Source organism: Eubalaena glacialis, chromosome 6, assembly GCF_028564815.1.
Source record: "Eubalaena glacialis isolate mEubGla1 chromosome 6, mEubGla1.1.hap2.+ XY, whole genome shotgun sequence".
Lineage (NCBI taxonomy): Eukaryota > Metazoa > Chordata > Mammalia > Artiodactyla > Balaenidae > Eubalaena > Eubalaena glacialis.
In genome coordinates, this window is record NC_083721.1 from 142,696,898 (window position 1) to 142,719,413 (window position 22,516).

Here is a 22,516-nt window from a genome sequence, read left to right on the forward strand (position 1 = left end):
ATTTAAAATCAATGGGAAAACAAGGTTAAAATTGGCAATAAATACATATCTATGAATAATTACCTTAAATGTCAATGGATTAAATGCTTCAATCAAAAGACACAGAGTGGAAAAAAAAAAAAAGACACAGAGTGGCAGACTGGATTAAAAAAAACAAGAACCTACAGTATGCTGCCTACAAGAGACCCACTTAAGGGCAAAGGACACACATAGATTGAAATATTGATTAACATGTATTATGTGTCAGATGCTGTACTAGATTATAGGAATACAAAAATAAAGAAAATAGTGTCCCTGCTCCTAAACGGATGATCTTTCATGTTCACAGGACACTTACTATGTACCTCGTCCTGTTTAAGCCTCACAACAGCTCTAAGAGGTTGGTAATATTGTCATTCATTCCCACTTTACAGATTAGGACAGTCATCTGCTGAGAATGGTGGTAATACCTCTCAACTGCTACGGGAGAGGCATGGGTTAACACTGTAAAGAAGCTCTCGGAACCCGAGTCCTGGGAGATAGTGGACAGCACTTCTGTTAGGGTGTAATGGGTTCTCTTTATGTGGAAATTCTGAGAAAACTCAGAGAGAGCTGGTGAGTTGGGAGGACAGCCATTGGCTGAAGAAGCCCCAGCCAGGGCCTGCTGTTCCCCACAGCACCCTGCTTCTCTTCCCTGCAGGTGTCTGCAGCAGCATCCCAGAGACAGCCTGCCCACAGCCAGCGTCATCCTCTGTTTCCACGACGAGGTCTGGTCCACCCTCCTGAGAACCGTGCATAGCATCCTGGACACAGCGCCCAGGGCCTACCTGAAGGAGATCATCCTGGTGGACGACCTCAGCCAGCAAGGTGCCCATGGGCTTCCTCCAGGTTCCCTGGGGAGGGCCTGGACCCTGGGGGGTTCCCGTGCACAGACTGGGGTTTGGAACCTGTGCAGGCAAGGTTCCCCAAAGCAGACCTGCAGATGGGATGCAGGCGCAGATAACTCATTAGTGAAGAGCCCCAGGGGCACTGCTTCTCTGTGAATACCAAAGATGTATTCTGCTGGTTGAATCCTCAGATACAGAACCCTCAGATACAAAGGGCTGACTGCACTGTCCTTTTGTATAAGGCACTTGAGCATCTGCAGATTTTGGTATCTATGGGGGGTCCTGGAACCAATCCCCTCTCCCAGATACTGAGGAACGACTATACATTGTTCTTTCTGTCTCCACTAGTTTGCTTATCTGGGTGCACTCAGCATGCCCATACACATAGCGTTTCTGATCTTGAATACAAAGCCTAACAAGCTTGTCTCATCCTGTCAACTCTATAGATTGTCATTCCTAAAAGAATGTTTAGACTTTTGGTCTCAATTTCTTACCTCCCATTTTCTCTTCGACCCACTGCATTGCCCAGTCACTGCTACCACTGCAGTGAGACCGCTTTGGCCAGTGCCACCAATGACCTACTGGCAGTCACATGCAATGGACCCTCTGTCTTTGACTTCCTTGACCACTGTGTCTTAGGTCAGGTACCCTAGAAGCAGAGCCTGAGATGGGGAATCATGTGCATGTGATTTGGCAGGGGCGGTGCTCTCAGGGTAACACTGTAGGGGAGTGGGGAAAGCAGGAGAGGCAGAGGAAGGAGCTGAACTTAGATGTGGTGTCAGATGAAGTTCAGCCACAGCCTGATCCCAGGGGGAGCTCTGCAGTGTAAACTGCACCTCAGCATCTGTCTTGCCTTGAGGCAAGGGAGCGGGCTTGGTACCCCGGCAATGGTGGGTCATTGACTCTGGCACCTGGGGTGAGGGGTATCATTCTGCATGACTCCCTGCCACTCGCAGGAGAGGTGGTTCCAGTACTCTAGGGCACATCTCCAGGGAAGGCTGCTGATTGCCTTTAGCAGCCAACCCACAGCAGCTGGGCACATGCAAAGCAAACCAAATCAGTAAAAAGGATCTCAGGGCTTCTGAGTAGGGCACCAGCAGTATCTGCTTCAACCTCATTGCTGCATTTAGAGAATGTGAGCGAGTTCTCTCCTCTCTTAGTTTTACGACACCATTTCTTTTGGTGTTTACTGGAGAGAATCCTGACCCACCGAAACTAACGAAGCATTTTACACCTTAACAACCACCACAATGTCCGTGCTGCTCGGGACTCCTGTGCTCACCACAGCTCCCAAGATAGACTGACAATGATCCTAGTGATGGTCATCGCAATCTCGCGGGCTGCGGCATCTGTGACCCCACTGCCCTGTCGATTCCAGGACAGCTCAAGTCGGCTCTCAGCGAGTATGTGGCCCGGCTGGAGGGGGTGAAGTTACTCAGGAGCAACAGGAGGCTGGGCGCCACCAGGGCCCGGATGCTGGGGGCCGCCAGGGCCACCGGGGACGTGCTGGTCTTCATGGACGCCCACTGCGAGTGCCACCCGGGCTGGCTGGAGCCCCTCCTGGCCAGAATAGCTGGTGACAGGTAACTCACCCCCGGGGGCTGCAGAGCAGGAGGTGGGAGAGGGAGAAACAGTCCACAGCCTCAGCCACTCGGAGAACACGCGCCCACCGCTGCCTGTGCTGACTGCCAGCTCTAGCAGCCAAGCCAAGGAGTAAGAGTCATGGCCAGAGAAAAAGGAAAATTTCCAAGGGGAAATGGGCAACACCCCTTTAGAGGTATTGCTGGCTCCAGAGGCTGTCAAGAGGCTCAAGAGCTGTTTCCCACTTGAAGACTGGTCTGGGCTCCTGTCTTAGGAACACCTAGTTCTTAAGGTTACTTAGTTCTCATCCGGGGCTGGGCCTGCTCCATAGGGAGAAGCAAGGTGGGGCAGGGAACAGAGCACCTCCATTCGAGGGCGTAAATGATGGAAGGCAGTCTGAGGAATCCTGTGTGTGTGTGTGTGTGTGTGTGTGTGTGTGTGTAGAGCAGCGAGGGGATCAAGATGCCTCCAGCCCTGCAGAGGCAGCAGCCTTCCTCCTGTCTGATGCCCACAGGAAACTCTCCAGCCTCTGTCCTTCTCCACACCCCTCAGCAGCAGAGCCCTGGAAGGGCCAGTGTCAGTCTTGGGGTCGCACCTGAGCAGCAGAGCTCTGGGAAGAGGGAATTCAGAGCTTTTTGCTTCTCAGTATAAGGTACTTCTCATAAACACGGAGAATTTGCGTGAACTTCCAAAATGACTTTACACATTGTAGAGCTGGAGGAATATCCAGGCCTGGGGAAAATAAAGAGGGGTGAGATGAACTAGGGTTCATTCTTCCTTGCGGTAAAAAGTTTGGTGGGTAAGTTTGCAACTGCAGGTAGCTTTTGGCTCTCTGGACAGTGGTGCCTTGGTTGACCTCACATATTTCAGTTAGCTGGTGTTTGTTGATGGCTCCATTGAAACCCAAACGCTTGACCTCCTGGAGCTTAGAAAGGCTTAAGAGAGGATCGATCTCGTGTCTGCTTGAGAGTTAAAACTCAGTTCACAAGTGACAGGATGATGGAGTGAGCCCTCTCCTAGCTCCTTCCAAGTCAGACAGGGAAGCTTTGCTATTTTGTTTTAAGTGAAGTCCAAGAACACCAGCTACATCTGTAGATTCGAAACACAAAGCTAAATATAAGATTTTTTTTTTAACCACCTTTTTTCGAGTCCCTAGACTGTAGTTACTTCCTAATTCAGCCCTGGTTGGGCAACCGCTATGGTCCATGGGAATGAAAACCAAAACAAGGAAACATCTTTCACTTCATTCATTGACATTTTATTCTTTATCTCTATCCAAAATGTACTCAAAGAGACTTATGATGAATCACTTATGTATCTGGCTAAAATAGAAGGGAAAGGAGATTTCAGAAAGGAAAAGATAGTGTTAGAAATCGGGGATAGGGACTTCCCTGGTGGCGCAGTGGTTAAGAACCCGCCTGCCAATGCAGGGATACCGGTTCGAGCCCGGGTCTGGGAAGATCCCACATGTCGTGGGGTAACTAAGCCCATGCACCACAACTACTGAGCCTGCGCTCTAGAGCCCCCGAGCCACAGCTACCAAGCCCGCGTGCCACAACTACTGAAGTCTGCGCACCTAGAGCCCGTGCTCCGCAACAAGAGAAGCCACCGCAATGAGAAGCCCGCGCACTGCAACGAAGAGTAGCCCCTGCTCACCCCAACTAGAGAAAGCCCGCATGCAGCAACAAAGACCCAACACAGCCCAAAATAAATAAATAAATAAATTTATTTTAAAAAATAAAACATACAGGGAAATCTGGCAAATTTAAGTTTAAAAAGAAAAGAAAGACATCAGGGATAATACAGTTATTAGAAGTGAGTTTTACGTATGACTGAGCCTCCAGCAAGACAGAGTAAAAAGAGAAATTTGATGAATTTTAGGGTGATCGTTTGCTGATGAAAAGGGATGTACACCTTTTATCAAGAAGGACACAGCTCAAAGGTCTGGGACGAATTGATTGTGTGGACGCTTGAACGCAGTTTCCTTTCTTGTCCTGTTACCATTACTAAGATGGCACAAACTTGATGGGGTTCTTTAGAATTCAGCCACACAGCTTCCCCGGCTCTTGATTCTGAAATTCCACAAAATGCTTTGCCAGTAGCCAAATACATCTCGTCTGCTCAGCTCATTCCACAGTAAGTGGAGACTTGGGAGGGTGCCCTCCTTTATTCCTTGACCTTGCTTCTCACTTTTCCTAGGTCAACGTGAGGTGCCCCAAAATAGTGGAGGCCAGAGAGATTAAGTTCCCCTTACCTTCCAGAGGGAACAATGTGAAAAGCACAGGAAAAGCATATCAAGATCCTTGCTGTAAATATAAACCCCATGACTCTTCATGCCAAGGCCAGTCACTTGAGGCCACAGATTAAAGCAGATCATTGAATCCCAGGATCACCCTGGCCCTCTCCATATGGGCTGGGCTCGTGCCAGCCCTGGCTGTCTCTGAGGTGGATGGAAATTGATGGGAGTATAAACAGTATAAACAGATGCCATGGCTGGCATCTCTTTTCCAGGAATCTTCCTTTTCTTAGACTGGTAACTTCCAGCCACCCCTGAGTTCAGGCCTGATTCATTCCATGGTACGGATTTTAGAAGAAACTATTGTGAGAGGCCAGAAAAAAAATGTGAGTGAGATACTGACTAGGTAGAGGGCAGCTCCTGGTACACCTAAGTGATTACTTGTTTAATTAAAAGGCAGAGTTTCCAACCTGTACCAATTTCCCACATCACCCTCTCTGAGGTCACGTAATCCCAGGCTGTGCAAAAAAATTGGGATAAAATACAATTACCAACAGCAACAGTAAATGAGCAAATCAACCTAGACTCACGACTTTGCTGAGAGACACCACGTACTCATACACACACACACTAACAATGAGGACCCTTTTGGGGCTTGACAATCCTGATTCCTCAAGCCAATGAAGTTTTATGATCCAGGGAGGAACAAGAACTAGACCCTAGAGCAGGGGCCCATGAACCCTCTGCAGCTGTGCACGATATTTTGTATATGTGCGTACGATTATTTTTCTGGGGAGGGGTCCATAGATTTCCCCTGATTCTCAAAGGGATCAAAGACCCCCAAAGAAGTCAAGAGCCACAGTCCTAAAGCATTACAGCTGAGAAAGGCCTTTGTGAGAAGTAGTTCAACCTCCCATTTTATGAATGAGGCAGCTGAGGCCCAGAGAGGTGCAACAGCTATTTTAAGATCATACAGCACATTAGTGGCAGAGCTGAGCCTAGGTCCCTATTCCCCTGTCTCTCAGTTTTATCCTGAGAGGTTTTTAAAGAAAAGGGCAGGCATGCTTTTTAATGAAATGGGCCCCCGATTCCTTATGGAAAAATATATTTTCTAGGAGAGTACTGTTCAGGAGAAATAGAACATGAGCCACAGATAGAATTTAAACATTTCTAGTGGTCCCATTACAAAAGAAAAAGAGACAGATGAAATTAATTTTAACAAAATATTTTAGTAAACCCAATATGTCCAAAATATTATCATTTCAATATGTAATCTGAGATTTGTACATCTTTTTTTTTCAAACTAAGTCTTCTAAATGCAGTGCATGTTTTACACTTACACCACATCTCAGTTCGGACAGATGCTATTTTAGGTGCCCAGTAACCGCGTGTGGCTGGTGACTGCCATATTGGGCAGCATGTGTCTGGATTACGTTTCTGTCCCCCAGCAAGTGAAGGGTGTGTATCCCTTATCTGATTCCATGATTCTTTCCAGGAGCAGGGTGGTGTCTCCAGTCCTAGACGTGATTGACTGGAAGACTTTCCAGTATTACCCCTCCAAGGACCTGCAGCGTGGGGTATTGGACTGGAAACTGGATTTCCACTGGGAGCCTTTGCCGGAGCGAGAGAGGAAGGCCCTCCTGTCCTCCATCAGCCCCATCAGGTGAGGCTCCTTCACTCAGCCTGCTTTGCTTTTACTGCCTCAGGGTGGACTCAGCACCAGGCTGCCTGGGCTAATCCTGGTTCTAGTTTCCTAGCAAGTTACTTAATCAGTAAATTGGGGATAGTCACGGTACTTACCTTATAGGGTTGTTGTGAGGTTTGAATGAGCTAATATATCAAAAACATTCAGAAAGTGCCAGACACGCAGCTATAGGTGTTATTATTCTTACACTGTTATATGAGTGGAGTCCAGCGAAGCTTCCAGATACTGGAGTGGAAAGTGGAAGCACCTTGTCTGGGGCCTCAACCCAGCCCTGTCTTACCGGGTAACACTGGAGTTTCCCTGCCTGGGGTGCTTTCTTGGTAAAAAGGAAGAATTCAGCCGGATGAATGCTAGGACACCATAAGTCTCAAAATATGTCCAACTTTATGGTTTGCTTCTCATGCGTTTGGTCTTTGGACAACTATTCTATTTAAGTCAATGTTCTAGATATCTTCTGCTTTATAACAAACCATCCAAACGTAAAGGCATGAAACAGCTGTTTTATTAAGAGCATGGACTCTGGGTTGTGAATTCTGAAAGGGAGCATTGGCGTTGGCTGTCTCTGCTCCATGGTGTCTGGGGCCTCAGCAGGACTATCCTTTACTAGACTAGACTGGCTGGAAATGACTCAACAGCTCTGGGCAGGAATCCCCTGGAGTTTGATGCTGGCCGTCGCTGGGACCCAGCGGGAGCTTCTTCCCCATTCTCTCCATGAAGTCACTGCAGGCAGGTTAGTTGGGGTTTCCTACACCCTGGCACTGGTTTCGGAGAGCAAGTATCCAAAAGAGCCAGGCAAAGCAAGCTGTATCCCCCTACCAATTAAAAAAATAATTTATTGAGGTGAAATTCATATAACATAAAACGAACCGTTTCAAAGTGAACAATTCAGTAGCATTCAGTACATTCACAATATTGGGCAACCACCACCTCTTTTTAGTTCCAAAACATTTCCATTATTTCAAAGGAAAATCCCTTACTTAGTGTCTCCAGCTGTCCCCTTTCCCCAGCCTCTGGCAATGCCCAATCTACTGTCTGTCTCTATGGATTTATCAATTCTGGGTATTTCATATCAATGGAATCGTACAATAGGTAACCTTTATGTGTCTTCTCTCACTTACTGTGATGTCTTAGAGTATGTATCCCCTTTTATAACTAAGTCTCAGAAGTCACCTAAGGTCACTTCCTCCAAAGTCACAGGCCCACCCAGGTTCACAGGAAGGAGACGTGGACCCACCTCTCAGGGGGGTCAATGTCAATGTCATGTTGTAAGAAGAGCCTGTGGGATAAGGAATCTGCCACAGCTGACCTGTCCAGTGCCAAGCAATTACCCAAGTTGTTTCCAAGTGCCTAGGCCAGGGACACGAAGTGAAGGCATTAGGCACAAACAGGACTTCCAAGGGTCTGCCCGAGGATGTGCAACTCTAACAGCTGACACGTGATAAACCATGAGCTTAGATACGCAAAAAATATTTCTTTTTGTTTTCTACTAACTGGACTTAGGCAATTTCTATCTTGACCCCTGCTTCCTAATGGCAGAGACCTTCCAGACAAATTAGACAAATTCAGTGATAGCTTAGTCATCTCATCTTTAAATCTGTCATCCATGCTTCTCCACCCTCCCGTCCCCCTGGGGTTGATTTTGAGCTCCAGGCTTCTGTCGGAGAGGTGGGTGGGGAGGGAGTGCCCCACCTCGGGCTTTAGCTGTCCTGCGTCGGTGTTCACCAGGATGCACCTTCACTGGCCGTGTCCTCTGATGCTGGGCTGGCACGCTGTCCCCAGTGGCCTGCACCTTCCACGTGGCATCTGCTGAAGTCCCACATCTTCTCCTGGCCCCCAAGGCACAGCACACGCTGGTGTGCTGATGGTCCAGGGGCCTCCATGGAACTACACCCACCACCTTCTGCCTGGATCCCCACGGCCCCCATGACCTTCTGCATGGGTCCCCAGGGTACCATCTAGACCCGTCTCCTGGGACCGAAGGTGGTCAGGGGGTTCCTGAACTCCCAGGGCAGCCAGATGGGAGGTGGGCAACATGCCCCCTGCTCTCTGATTCCCAAACAACAAGCACGGGATCCTCCTCTTCCAGGAATTAACCCCGAAGATGTAAAGGTGGACACGAGGTCCTTCTCAGGGATCTACCTGCATCTTTGTCTCTTGGTCTCCCCACGGGCTCTCCTCTCCTCAGGGTGGAGGATCTTCTCTAGTTTGGACATAGAAAATACTGGCTCTGTGAGGCTGATCCCTCATCTTAGGCATAGGCGGCGGCTTTGTCATTCAAACTTTAAAGCTCAGAGTCTGGTGTCTTCGTTCTTGGCTCTTGGGCCATGTTGTCGTCAGCTCAGTGGTCATAAGAAAATACTGCATGTTGGGTGGCTTAACCCACATTAAATTTATTTTCTCACAGTCCTGGAGGGTAGAAGCCCAAGATCAAGTTTCTGGCCAATTTGATTTTTGGTGAGACTTCTCTTCCTGACTTGCACACAGCCACCTCTCCCTGTGTCCCCACATGACAGAGAGGGCGCCCTGGGGTCTCTTCCTCTCCTAAGGGCACCAAGTCTATCAGATCAAGGATTCCCCCTTATGACCTCATGTATCCTTAATTACTTCCTCAGAGACCCCATCTCCAAATACAATATACACTGGGAGTTAGGGCTTTGCCATGTGAATTTGGGAGGGACACATACATTCAGTCTGTAACAGGCCAATACCAACCTTGGGCCTTGTATACCCAATGGGGAAGTTTCAAGGTATTAAGATGCAACTATGAGGGGTCAGGGTGCAGAGCCAGATAGATTTCACCTCCTTCCATCATAAGTATGCAGCCTGAAACTGCAGAGAGCTTTGAATGCTTTCTAACCTCTTTACTGGTCCATCAGCCTCTTCTGAGCACCTGTTTCATGACAGACACTCTGCTAAGGGCTGTGGACACAAAGAATTGAAAGAGAGGTTTCCAGACCTCTTCGATTTATGGTGTGGGGAGAGTAGTAGATCAGTCAGCAGTATGAGGGGTACCGGACAGAGGGGCCCACAGGGAGTTAAGAGGGGTGCTCGCTTGAGGGGACAATTTATTCTGCTCCAGTCGAAGCAAAGGGATTCTACTGAAGAGAGCAGCCTTCTCAGAGGACCTTTACCCAACCTGAAGCAAAGGCACTTTGACCCCAGGCATCAATCCATAAGGTTGTTAAGAGGTAGATCCAGGGTTAAAACCCTTATGGCCAGCCTCCTGACACAACGCTCTTCACGGCTCTGATCTGCTGTGTTTTTTTGTTTTTTTTTTAAATTTATTTACTTGTTTATTTATTTTTGGTTGCATTGGTCTTCGTTGCTGTGCGTGGGCTTTCTCTAGTTGTGGTGAGTGGGAGCTACTCTTCGTTGCGGTGCACAGGCTTCTCATTGTGGTGGCTTCTCTTGTTGCAGAGCACAGGCTCTAGGCACACCGGCTTCAGTAGTTGCAGTGCATGGGCTCAGTAGTTGTGGCTCGTGGGCTCTAGAGCACAGGCTCAGTAGTGGTGGCACACGGGCTTAGTTACTCCACAGCACGTGGGATCTTCCTGGACCAGGGCTCGAACCCGTGTCCCCTGCACTGGCAGGTGTATTCTTAACCACTACGCCACCAGGGAAGTCCCCTCTGCTGTGTTTTAAATACAAGTTTTAAATACAGTCTGTCATCCCCAGATACCCATGTCAGTTCAGGACATGGTTTACTGCCAGATGCGTCATGAAAAAGCACTTGATTTTCAGAGATCTTTGGATTTTGGCATGCACATGTGCTTTACATGACATTTCTTTTAATCACCACAAAACCCTATTATAAAACACTATTACTGTACCCGATTAGAGGTAAGGAAATTGAGACCAGACAGGTTATCTCTCTCATCCAAGATCTTACAAATTGTGAGTGGTAGAATTGGAAATTGTATCAAGTAATAACTACGCTACTGGTTTTTAGTATTGTGGTATAACTTAGTATTTTTAATAACCTAAAGGTCAGTAGTTTTGTTAATGTAAGACTATTTTCTTAGTAATTAAAAAAAAATCTGAACTCTGAGTCATTCACTCCTTGAGGCATACCCAGAGTTTGGCTGCATTAAAATTTGTTCTCATATGGAGGTTCCTTAAAAAACTAAAAATAGAACTACCATATGACCCAGCAATCCCACTACTGGGCATATACCCAGAGAAAACCATAATTCAAAAAGACACATGCACCTCAATGTTCATTGCAGCTCTATTTACAATAGCCAGGTCATGGAAGCAACCTAAATGCCCATTGACAGATGAATGGATAAAGAAGATGTGGTACATATATACAGTGGAGTATTACTCAGCCATAAAAAGGAACGAAATTGGGTCATTTTTAGAGATGTGGATGGATCTAGAGACTGTCATACAGAGTGAAGTAAGTCAGAAAGAGAAAAACAAATATTGTATATTAACGCATATATGTGGAACCTAGAAAAATGGTACAGATGAACCGGTTTGCAGGGCAGACATAGAGACACAGATGTAGAGAACAAACGTATGGACACCAAGGGGGGAAAGTCGTGGGGAGGCGGGTGGTGGTGTGATGGATTGGGAGATTGGGATTGACATGTATACACTAATATGTATAAAATGGATAACATAAGAACCTGCTGTATAAAAAAATAAAAAAATAAAATTTTTTAAAAAACCAAAAAACCCCCAAATACAACAACAATGAAAATTTGTTCTCTTTTGAATAAAGAGATTGTTGTTCAAAAGCCTCTGGCTCTATCCTCCCCAGTTAAACCCTTCTGAGGGATGTTGTTGTCATCTTCATTCCCTCACTTGGGATTCCAGCTTTCTGTGTTTTTAAGTCATGTGTATTTCCCCCAGAGCAGGTGGGGACCTATCTACTTTCAGAATCCCTGGGGGATTCATCTTAGAATTGGGGAGGGGGTGAATGGTCACAAAGCAAACAAGAGGGTGAGGTCAGGGTTGAAGAAAGAAAGAGGACTGCCTGTTCCCTTGGTCCATGCCTGGTGCTGTCGGCCTTAGGGCATCTTATTTAACCAAGGTCTTCTTCCCAAAATCTCGCCAGCGGGGCCTCTCCCTAAAGGAGCAGTACTGGAGGATGGGGTGTAAAAGGCCCAGGCAACCAGAGCTCTCTTTTCATGAAATACTGGGATTTCTGACATGCTTGCTTGGCTCCAGTCTTGAGATCGGTCTGAGCCCTGAATCCTCTCTCTGGGCCACTGGAGCGCCCCCTACCTGCCATCCCCCCACCGCTCCCCAGATGATCCAGGTTCTGAACCTTCTCTACATAGTCTCACCTTCTCTCTCCAGGAGCCCTGTGGTGCCCGGCGGGGTCGTGGCCATGGACAGACATTACTTCCAAAACACTGGAGCGTATGACCCTCTCATGTCACTGAGGGGTGGCGAAAACCTCGAACTGTCTCTCAAGGTACTTCCTGGGCCAAGGGAGGCCCAGGTGGGTTCTTTGGAGCCCTGTGTCCAGTCACAGCTTGGAGGTCAGGGATAAGGCTTCGGGCAAATTACAAAGTCATTATACATAGTTTGTCAAACCCTCATTTCTCCCCCTTTTCATCTTCCTTGATTTCACCCCAGCCTCCTTCCTGAACTCTCCTGCCAAACCTGCCCTTAGGAAAGGGCAAGTTTTCAGTCATCTCCACCTGAGTGCAAAGCTTCCTGTACGTTCTCCATTCCCGGCACCGTTAGCATCTTGATAGTTTTCACAGCACCCATTGGCCAAAGCAAATACCAAGCAGTTCTGTGCATTGGGTAGTTTGGTCCAAACAACTTAATAAGTATTTGTCCGAACAGCTTAGCACCCACTGGGCGCCAGACAGTTTCTCAAACCTTGGAATCAGATTGGACCCGCCACCCTCATTTCCTGTTCCATGTTGATTTTTAGCCTGATGCTTGCTTTTTCATCACAGTAACCACTGAAAACCCAACCCAACAAAGACATATATCATTAAAAGGGCAGTGATCTAAGGTTGAAACCATGAATTGCCTTGAACTTGTACTTTTCAGAACACAGATGTCACTATGTTTCTCCTGAACATTGAAAATATCCCACGTGGCCTTTTGAGTTTGCTGCAGCACCCTTGGCACCCAGTTTGGGAACCCCATCGGTGTGGGTTCTTGGTGTGTTTTGGTTCATGTACTGCCTATCCTAGGCATGTTTTCACTTTCCTCTTTATTCCCAAGTGAGGAATAAAAGGCTTCCTGTCAAATGAACTTCAGGCATTTGGGAGTAGGAGGGAGTGAGTGGAGAGTAGAGAAATTTCCAGAAGTAGAAAGACTCTGTTTGAGGAAAGCTTGCTTTGACCTCCACACAGATGGCTTCTGGTGCCTTTGCAGCAGGAGACTTCACAAGCTTTTAGAAATTCCCTGGCCTCTAGGGATACCCTCTTCCCCGAGGAAGCAGCCTTGGGAGAATCCAGACGCTCACGGCATGGCAGCATCCTTTAAGTGCTGAATCTGGTCACGTGTTTCAGTGGGGGTGGGGAACCACAGGTAGTGGCAGGGGTGTGAGCCCCTCACACCACGGGTTCTGACCCAGGACAACCGCCCTCATTCTCCCGACCTTGTCCCTCCCCAGCCCAGAACCCTCAGATCTGGAAACTCTGCTCCATCCTGAGAACCAGAACCATCTTTCTCTTTTGTGCTCATGATTTCCGGTGCATTTTGCCAGCCCCTCACTCCCCACGTTGCTGGAGAGGCGTACAGAGGTGTTGATCTTCTCCTTTCACTGCAGACCTGGCTCTGTGGGGGCTCCGTCGAAATCCTTCCCTGCTCTCGGGTGGGGCACGTCTACCGAAATCAGGATGCCCACTCCCCTCTTGACTGGGAGGCCACCCTGCGGAACAAGGTTCGCATTGCTGAGACCTGGCTGGGCGCGTTCAAAGAAACCTTCTACAGGCACAGCCCAGAGGCCTTCTCCTTGAGCAAGGTAAGAGGAGAGCCCGGCAGGGTCTTCTGTGCCCACCCAGGGCCACCAGGTGCAGGTTGCGCAGGACCACCTCCCCTCCCGCCTGGAAGGGCAGACAGAAGCTTCTGGCTAGTACTTCCACGAGTGGTCCCTGTCAAGTGGCTCCTCTACCTGGCGGGGTTGTCCTCTGTCTCTTCCAGCGTCTCCCAGGGGCATCATGGCCTGGAACCCCCTGATGTCTGTAGGGGTTGTGTCATCACATTTAAGGGGTGTGATCCTTCATCCCGTGGCCAGAGGAGAGTCTGGGTGGGGAGTGAGCACTGCAGTGGGTCTCCGAGGGCCCTTTCATCCCAGGCAAAGTGCTCAAGGCTGTGAAATTACCCAAGACGTGAAACAAATATAACATTGATTTACAATGTTGTGTAAAATTACCCAAGATGTGAAACAAATATAAGTATTTTTTATTATAAAAAATAAACATAAAGGACATCCCCAAAAAGGCACAGAAAAATAAACATTTTACACATTTAATGAAATGTCTGCAAACAGTGCATTTTCACCTGGTCCACTACCACTCAGCGCCGTTCTGATGGCGTGACACGTAAATGCTATTTAATGTGGGACGTGGTTCACAGTGAGGTTTGCTGTCCCCCTCCTTCAGCTTGCTCCCAGACACCTCTGTGCCTCCCAGCACATGAACTGTGATGTAAAACCAGCTTTCTCCGTCCTGCCGCCTGTGTCTCTCTCCTCCCCAGGCTGGGAAGCCGGACTGCACTGAACGCCAGCAGCTGCAAAGGAGGCTGGGCTGTCGGACCTTCCACTGGTTTCTGGCCAACATCTATCCCGAGCTGTACCCATCCGAACGCAGGCCCAGGTTCTCTGGAAAGGCAAGGCATGATAAAAACAAAGTGCAGAGAGAGAGGAAGAGAAGGGGCTGGGCGGTCTCCCAAGATAGGAACTGAAGTTCGGATGCTCTTCCATGACCCCGGCCACCCAGTCCCAGCTCAGCAGGGCCTCCTTGCGGGGGGGGGTGGCTGGGCTGCCCCATAACCCGTCCCAGGGCCCCTCACCAGGGCAGGTGCTGCTCCCTCCTTCAGGAGGCCTGTCCTTAGGCTCACTGGCTTCAGCTTGACCTCGATCATTTTTATGACCTGAGCATGGGACCTTGAGCTACACTGCAGAGAGTGAAGGAGTGGCCGACAGAGAGCGTCTTTGCAGCAGAGGGCAGGATTCACTTCTGTGTGAACGTTGCTTACAGCTCCACAACACCGGACTTGGCTTCTGTGCAGACTGCCAGGCAGAAGGGGACATCCTGGGCTGTGCCATGATGCTAGCTCCTTGCAGTGACAGCCAGCAGCAGCAGGTGGGTGGTCAGTGTTCTCAGACCTGCAAGGGGTCTTTGCTGGGATGGCCCTCTCTTCCCTTTGGGGCATCTCCTTTCAGTGGTCCCATGTCCCTTGACTGTGCATGGTCCCCCACTCTGATGACCCATTCCCCAACCTGCCCCAGCCCCAAGCCCAAAGGTGGACCCATCAGAGAATATGAGCATCTGAGCTCGAGGGACATGGCGAGGCTGTTTAGCCAATATTTTCATCTGACAGATGAGGAAACTGAGGCTTGGAGAGTGGCTAGCCCAGGGGCTTCAAACTCAGGTGTGTCTCCAGGGTTTAAGTGGATAAAGGAAATAAACACGGGGAGCTGGGTGGAGGCTGTGGTCACAGAGGAGCGCCTGCCCCAGCCTCAGTAAATGTCTTTTGTTTTGTATGAAAGCGGATCCAGTATTACAAGGTCATCCACAAATTTAAAAGACACTGGAAATCCAGAGTTTATGGAAAAGATCCCCATTTTTTTCTTTTCTTTTTTTTTTAATCGAAGTATAGTTGATTTACAATGTTGTGTTAGTTTCTGGTGTACAGCACAGTGATTCAGTTATACATATATAAATATATATATAATCTTTCTCAGATTCTTTTCCATTATACCTTATTACTGGATATTGAATATAGTTCCCTGTGCTATACAATAGGACCTTGTTGTTTATCTATTTTATATATAGTAGTTTGTATCTGCTATTCCCAAACTCCTAATTTATCCCTCCCCCCCTTTCCCCTTTGGTAACCATAAGTTTGTTTTCTATCTCTGAGTTTGTTTCTGTTCCGTAAATATACTAAGTGAAGTAAGTCAGACAGAGAAAGACAAATATCATAAGATATCTCTTATATGTGGAATCTAAAAAAATGGTGCAAATTAACTTATTTACAAAATGGAAAAGCTCCCCATTTAAATTAAAAATCTATAATCAGAGGTCAAAGAAAACCTGTGTGCAGGCAAATTTCCACCAGGGCACCTTTCTGAAACATCTGGAGCAGCTCAAGATCATTAGCCAACTAGAACCAGAGATGGAGAAAGTGGCTCACCGAGCGGGCACTCTAGGTACAAAAACACTGAGGAATCGAGGGGACCCCGGAAAATGTTCCCCATTTGCAGCAGTGCCTCAAACCCATAACTCGTGACTGTGGTCCTAAGACTCCAGGCTTCTGATGGTGAGTCCTGCCCAGAGTAGATATGCTGTGTCTTTCAGGCATTTAATAGGGATCTATGGGGGCCAATACTTCTGGGCCAGAGGGGGAACTTTAGGGCATCACAGGAGCCTGGGGTGTGTGTGTGTGTGTGTGTGTGTGTGTGAAGCGGGGAGAGGGCTGGGTTTGGGTAGACAAGGCTTATGGCCTCTGGTGACCCTCTGCCTCACTTGCTAGAGGAGACCTTACACACAGATGGGGTCATCGGGTTTCAGAGCTGTGGCCTCATTCGGAACGTTTCCCACACACAGAGCAATGTGGTTTGTGAAACTCCTTCCACAGGGAGAAAGGCTTCCACTGCATGGTCAGGAGGAAGGCAGAGGGTACAAACGCCCCTGGGGATGGGAGGGAAAGAGCACATGTGCTCTCCTGGGGCTCACTGGAGACCAACTCCACGGATTTCCCGGGGCCTCACTCTGCAGCGTGGCTGGACCCTTCGGTACAAAGGAAGGGCGGGGTTGCCCTGTGGCAACAAAAGTTTATGGCCCAAAGGGTGGCACTGAAAGTGACTGGCAGGCACTGACCACAGGGAGAGTCTCTCCTTGAGCCAGAGGCCCTGCTCGTGGGTACATAAGGCCAGAAGGGACCTGAATCAGGTCTGAAATCCACACTGAGTCAGGGGAAGAATCTAGAGACAGAGGGTCCTTCCAGCATCATGTGGGTTCCTTGGATACCAGGAAGGTCTCCTTCTATGTTAGGGTATTTCTTCTCTTCAAATTTCCATCTCAGGAATAACTGCCCAGGTCGTGGGACGTCCCCATGACGCTGGATGAAGGTTGGTGCGTCCACTTCTTATCACAACTTGGATGACAACCTGGAAAGTCTAGCCCGCCCCCCAAACCTCTCTCTTTTCAGCCTGTGACGGGGTCTTTGCGTAAGCCTTCCTACCCCAAAGGCCTGTATTAAAAAACAAACAACAAAGTGTAACTTCCTGGAGATATTGATCAAATGAGCCAGGTGAGGCCCCAAGAGCCTGGGGCGAAAGGCAGAACAAGTCTTGGAGGGTCCAGCCCTGCAGGCAGGACTGGTGAGGCTCTGGGACCCCAGGGGAAGGCCCTGGGCCTGGAGGACACCTGGGGAAGCAAGTGCTCAGTATCCATTTGTCCCCTTTCAGTTTTGCCCTTTACCAATGTTCTAGAACACCCCAATAGGCACTCACACCTGGCACAGGAGGACAGAGAGAAAGCTCTGTGATGGTGGAAATAGCTCATCTTCTAGCTGTGTGACATCAGGCAGGCTTCTTCACCTCTCTGAGTCTTGGTTTCCTCATCTGCAACTGGGGATAATGGTGCAAAAAGAATGTTAGCTTTTGGATTTATTTATTTATTTATATTCTTGGTGGGGAGGTGGGGATTAGCAAGGGCTTCTGTATCCAGAAAAATTGTGAACTTGCTAAGCTGAAAGCACCATATGCCATATAAAAAAATAAGAAGAAACACCCTCTTTTATGCATAAGTAACTAAGTTTATAACAAAGGGAAATCTCCAGGGACCCCGAATCCAGAGGCAACTGAAATAGAGTCATAGGGCCATGGCCAAGCTCTCCTGCAGGGTGAAGGGGACAGTTTCTGTCAAACCTCAGGAACCCAGAGGCGTTGGTTCCAGGCAGGAGATAGTGACGAAAGCCAATCTTCAGCCCATGAGAGATGAGGGGTTGGAAATGGGACGCCCATACAAAGCCAGCTTTGACCTTCACAGAGTAACCTATCTGTGAAAACCTGGACTAGAAAAGACTACCTACTGCTACCGGAAGATGACAAGGAAGCATGTCTGTAGACAGGTCTTTGCGTCAGAGAAGATGACCCTTCCCTGAAAATTTTTAACCACAAGCTTGTGTCCAACGTGGGTTTAGGGTTCAAATTTATAGGAACTGTGTTGTCTGGGAATCCTAAGGTGGGATTGGCTACCTAACTTGTTGTGCTCAGTGCAAATGAAGACGGTGAGACCTATCACTCAACAATTATTAAGAATTCCCAGACAGTATCAGCATTAAACCAAATATATTAGACCAAGAACATTAAACCTTTCTAAGCATGAGGCCCCTGCAGTTACGCAGGTCACATGCCCGTGAAGCCAACCCCATCTCCCAGCCACAAAGTTAGCGTAAAAATTAGTTCAGGCTGCATTTGGCAGGAACAAAAGGAATATGGTTTTATCAGGATGTGTTTCCAACCTGGCCCCACGAGCTTCCTGCAGCTAAAGCCCCTCTGCAAAGGAATGCACGATCCAGTCCTATGGAACCCAGGAGGAAATGAAAACCATGAGTGAGAGTCAGCAGATACAAAAGACAGCAGGAAAATTACTTGCAGGGCCAGCACAGATGTCTCCAGAAAGACATCAACTCGGGCCTCAGGAGTTTCCTCATCTGCCCTTCCAACTGTACCCTCACAAAACACACAGCATCCTTTATGGCCTCACCTATGATACAGTAAATAGAATAATGGAGGAACTTGCCAGAATGTATAAATATGAATGCAAAAGTAGATGGAATGTGGAGATTTCAGAGGCCAGGGCTAGTCCAGCGTCATATTTGTGGACTTGACTATGAGATAGGGTCTTGCTGACCCCAGCAGGATCTGAAGATTGCCCCCAGACCTCAGCCCTATTGCAGTGAGCTCTCCTTCCTTTACCTCCAGCTTTGGAGAGGATCTCCTTCTAGCTGTGCTAACAGCCATTGCCTCTGTCTCAGCACTTGGATCACATGGGCAGGAAGGAGATCCACTATGGCAGCCCCCAGCACCTGTGCTTCGATGTCAGGCAAGAGCAGGTGATCCTGCAGAACTGCACCAGGGAAGGCCCTGACATCCATCAGCAGCACTGGGACTACCAGGAGGTAAGTAACCCATCTAGGAAGGATTCAGCAGGATTCAGGATTCAGCAGTGCTGCTGGCTGGCACATGTCTCAGGCTTTTCCCAGAGTCCAAGTATTACCATACAAGCCTGTGTCCCTGCTGTTGAACTTAGTGACTTGGCACTAAGGCCTCAGGGGGAGGTGAAGCCAACCTTGCAGCAAAGTTAACCACCAGCATCTTGAAATGTACTAATTTGCCAGGTTTCTGTATAGCTCTAGTCTTGATACGGTGGAGAGAGGAGACAGCCTCTTTTTAAAGTTTATTAGCTTAGGTCACAAGTAGGACCATGGAGCGTGTTACAGAAGCAGTCAACCACGTTGGTGGTGCGGTTTTAGGGGCAGTGGAAAGGCCTGCCTCCTGTTCCACAACCAGATAGATGAGGATGTAGATCGTACTTTCTTCCTTTGCAAATTCCACTCTGAGCATTTCATCATTTTAGTAAGACTTTGATTCCCAGGACTCCAGAGAGAAGCTTGAGATCCTTTCCAGAGGTTATGCATCAATAAAGAGGAAATAGGAGGAGTGTAAGTATTAGGAAATAGGAGGAGTGTAAGTATTTAGGGAGAGTGAGCCATTTACAAGATTGGGATTGAAAGGTGACAGGGTCAACAATAACTGTCCATACATAGTTTTTCCTTCACCTCAAATCCCTTCTGAAATGAGTTAGGGTACAAGTATACAAACAAACAGATTAATACACACATCTTTTAAACATGCCTTTCTACAACTTTTGCTTGGGAATAAGGGATGGGGGGTTAAATAACTAGGCAGAACTCCATGCATCGGTACTCTTAAAGCAGGCTGTGAAAGAGGAAAATCGTATAGTGTAAAGCTTAAGCTGAACTCACGATAAACAGTTGAGAACAAAGCTCTTGGGGCTTTGGTGACAAGTGAACCTAGGACCCAGGGGGCCCACACATGAGCAAAGAATTCTCAGAAACCAAGTTAAGGCCCTTTATGAATGATCACAAAGGATCATTCTAAGCAAGTCCTCTGGATAAGATAGATTTAGAAACAGCATTTAAAAATAATATGTAAAAGATTAGTGACTAAGATACACCCAGCATCTTTCAGGCATTAAAAAATAAGGCTTTAAAAAAGTATTCTCATTCAGCCGTAAAAAGGAACAAGATACTGTTCATAGCAGCAGTATTCACAATAGCCAATAGGTGGAAGCAACCCAAGGGTCCAGTGATTGATGAATGAATAAACAAAATATGCTATATACATACAATGGAATATTTTCCCGCCTTAAGAAAGAAGGAAATCCTGTCATTTGCTTCAACATGGATGAAGCTTGAGGACATTACGCTAAGTGAAATAAGCCAGTCACAAAAAGACAAATACTGTATGATTAAACTTATATGACATATATAGAGAAGTCATATTCATACAAACAGAAAATAGAATGGTGGTTACCAGGCACGAGGGGAAGTGGGGAGAGGGAAGTTGTTGTTTAATGGGTATAGAGTTTGTTTTGAAAGAAGAAAAAGTTCTGGAGATCTGTTTCACAACGAAGTGAAAATACTTAACATTACTAAATTTTACACTTAAAAATGGTTAAGGTAGAAAGTTTTATGCTACATATTTTTACCACTACAAAGAAAGAAAAAAGAAAGAAAGAAAGAAATTAGGTACTATTTTGTGCTACAACATGGATGAAACTTGAAAATACCATGCAAAGTGAAAGAAGCCAGTCACAAAAGGCCAAATATTATATGATTCCATTTATATGAAATGTCCAGAAGAGACAAATCCATAAACACAGAAACTAGATTAATGATCTCCAGTGGCTGGAAGGAAGGAGGAATGGGAAATGCCTGCTAATGGATAGTACATTTCTTTTTACAGTGATGAAATGTTCTGCAATTAGATAGAGGTGATGGTTGCATATACTTTGTGAATATACTAAAATCCGCTGAGTTGTATTTAGGGCATGTGAATTATATCTCTAAATAAATAAATAAATGGACATTATCAGCACTGTTGGTTAAGGTTGTTTAACTTTTCATAAAGAAATTGATTTTTTTCTTGAAAAGGGGATGGCTACATTCAGTATTAAATTTGGTAGATTTTGAGCAGGAAACAGCTATGGTCTTCCATACATGGCTGACTCAGGCCTTCAGTGTATCCTTAAAGTCTTACTCAGAACTTCAACCTGGTGGCAGCAGTACTAAATTGCAGGATTAACAGAGGGCAGAGATTAAATTAAATCCTTTTGAAAGCAGAAATTTACAAGTACAGTGATAACAATGAATGTCAACAATATAGTATAACGATTGAACATGATCTTTACACTGGCATTTTACTAGCCAGAACTCTCCAAGAAATGGCATAATTACCCAACAACAATAATAATAATTGAATTAATGATGCCAAGACTCTGTATGATGTTTAAATTTTAGGGTTACCTAAATTATATTAAATAGTAACCAAAATACTCCAATTCCTTACCAGGCCAGTTCATATCACCTTTATTATTCTCTTAATGATTAGCACAAATCTTAGAAATTTCCTTCTTTGCTGACTGATTGTGGGGGACCAGCTCGTTTTCTTTTTTTTTTTTTTTTTGCTTTTCTTCTCTCTTTTCAGAATGGAATGATTGTTCACATTCTTTCTGGGAAATGCATAGAAGCTGTGATGCAGGAAAACAATAAAGATTTGTATTTACGTGAGTGTGATGGAAAAGCCAGCCAGCTGTGGCGATTTGACAACGTCAGCACCGTGGATGAACAATGATTGCCACCATCAGAAGGAAAAGAGAAATGTGGCCATAGAGGTTCAACTCAAGGGAACGATAGGAGCATGTGCATATCATGAAGGAGACCTTTTGTGTCTGTGCAGTGGTGATAGTAGAAACAAAAACTCCACAAATGAATATAGGAAGTCTTTCCTTCCTGTACCTTACTTCATTGACCACTGGCTGTTTTAGAAAAAGAAAAACATGGACCCATTGTCTCAATGTCTTCATCACTGGTAGATGATCATTACATGGTACATAAGATTCTTGGGGTTTTTTCTTCCATTGAGCAGTAAATAATTGCTTTTATCTCTGACTAAGGAAAGAGGCCTGGCAACACCTTCAGGATATACAATTCTGATTGATCAATTTATTTCAAATGGCCTAATCTTGGATTGTCTGTGTCACCAGCCATGAAAATTAAAGCGTGAAGAAAGTGCAAAGTCCTGACATCCAAAAAGCTTTGCAATAGGCTTATGAGGACAAATTTCATGTTCATTGGTTGAGGCATAGCTCAGAGGAAGGAAGGGAAGTAAGCTACTGAGAGAAAATAGGGTTGGAGAGAGCTTTGACCCAATTCTTCAGCTCAGACTAGTAGCTGAAAAGAGTCAGTAGACCTGGAATAAGATGTTCTCCTGTTAATGAGAATTTCCTCAGAACTTTCTGTCTCCATTCACCCTGCCCTTGCTGTTCTCTATCTAGATTAACCACAATTGGATTCTCATGCAATATTCTTTTCTTTAATCATTGGTGTTGGGTCAGCTTAGATTGAACACTCCCACTAACAGAAGTGTGTAAGTTGAGAAACTCTCCTGATGCCCTGTTACAGGGTTTACACTGATTGGATCAGAATGAGCAACATTTGCAAAGAGGCAAACCTCCCTGGGAGGGAAATGCCAGCGTCTGAGCCAAAATTCTTATGAGAGGAACTAGAGGTGGGTGTTAATGTCCATGAGGGTTGAAAGGGCTGTCTCTGAGCCAGTAGGAAATGTCTGGGACCCTCAAATATGTCCACACCTGAACATTCAGTCATAGAAGA

The 22,516-nt window shown here is 46.7% G+C and overlaps 1 protein-coding gene across 2 annotated transcripts in view; it reads left to right on the top strand.

The window, feature by feature from the left end:
• Nucleotides 1–21,564, top strand: part of GALNT15 (polypeptide N-acetylgalactosaminyltransferase 15) — a 38,040-nt gene extending 16,476 nt beyond the window's left edge. Inside the window, exons 2-10 of one of the 2 annotated variants that reach the window (XM_061193689.1) lie at nucleotides 680–846; nucleotides 2,245–2,449; nucleotides 6,179–6,346; nucleotides 11,696–11,840; nucleotides 13,134–13,328; nucleotides 14,063–14,194; nucleotides 14,566–14,670; nucleotides 18,575–18,718; nucleotides 21,330–21,564. In XM_061193689.1, the coding sequence (XP_061049672.1) occupies nucleotides 680–846; nucleotides 2,245–2,449; nucleotides 6,179–6,346; nucleotides 11,696–11,840; nucleotides 13,134–13,328; nucleotides 14,063–14,194; nucleotides 14,566–14,670; nucleotides 18,575–18,718; nucleotides 21,330–21,476 (1,408 nt within the window). In that variant the 3' untranslated portion in view covers nucleotides 21,477–21,564. The remainder of the gene's footprint in view (nucleotides 1–679; nucleotides 847–2,244; nucleotides 2,450–6,178; nucleotides 6,347–11,695; nucleotides 11,841–13,133; nucleotides 13,329–14,062; nucleotides 14,195–14,565; nucleotides 14,671–18,574; nucleotides 18,719–21,329) is intronic. The other variant, XM_061193690.1, reaches the window with a different exon arrangement.
• Nucleotides 21,565–22,516: the final 952 nt, after the last annotated feature.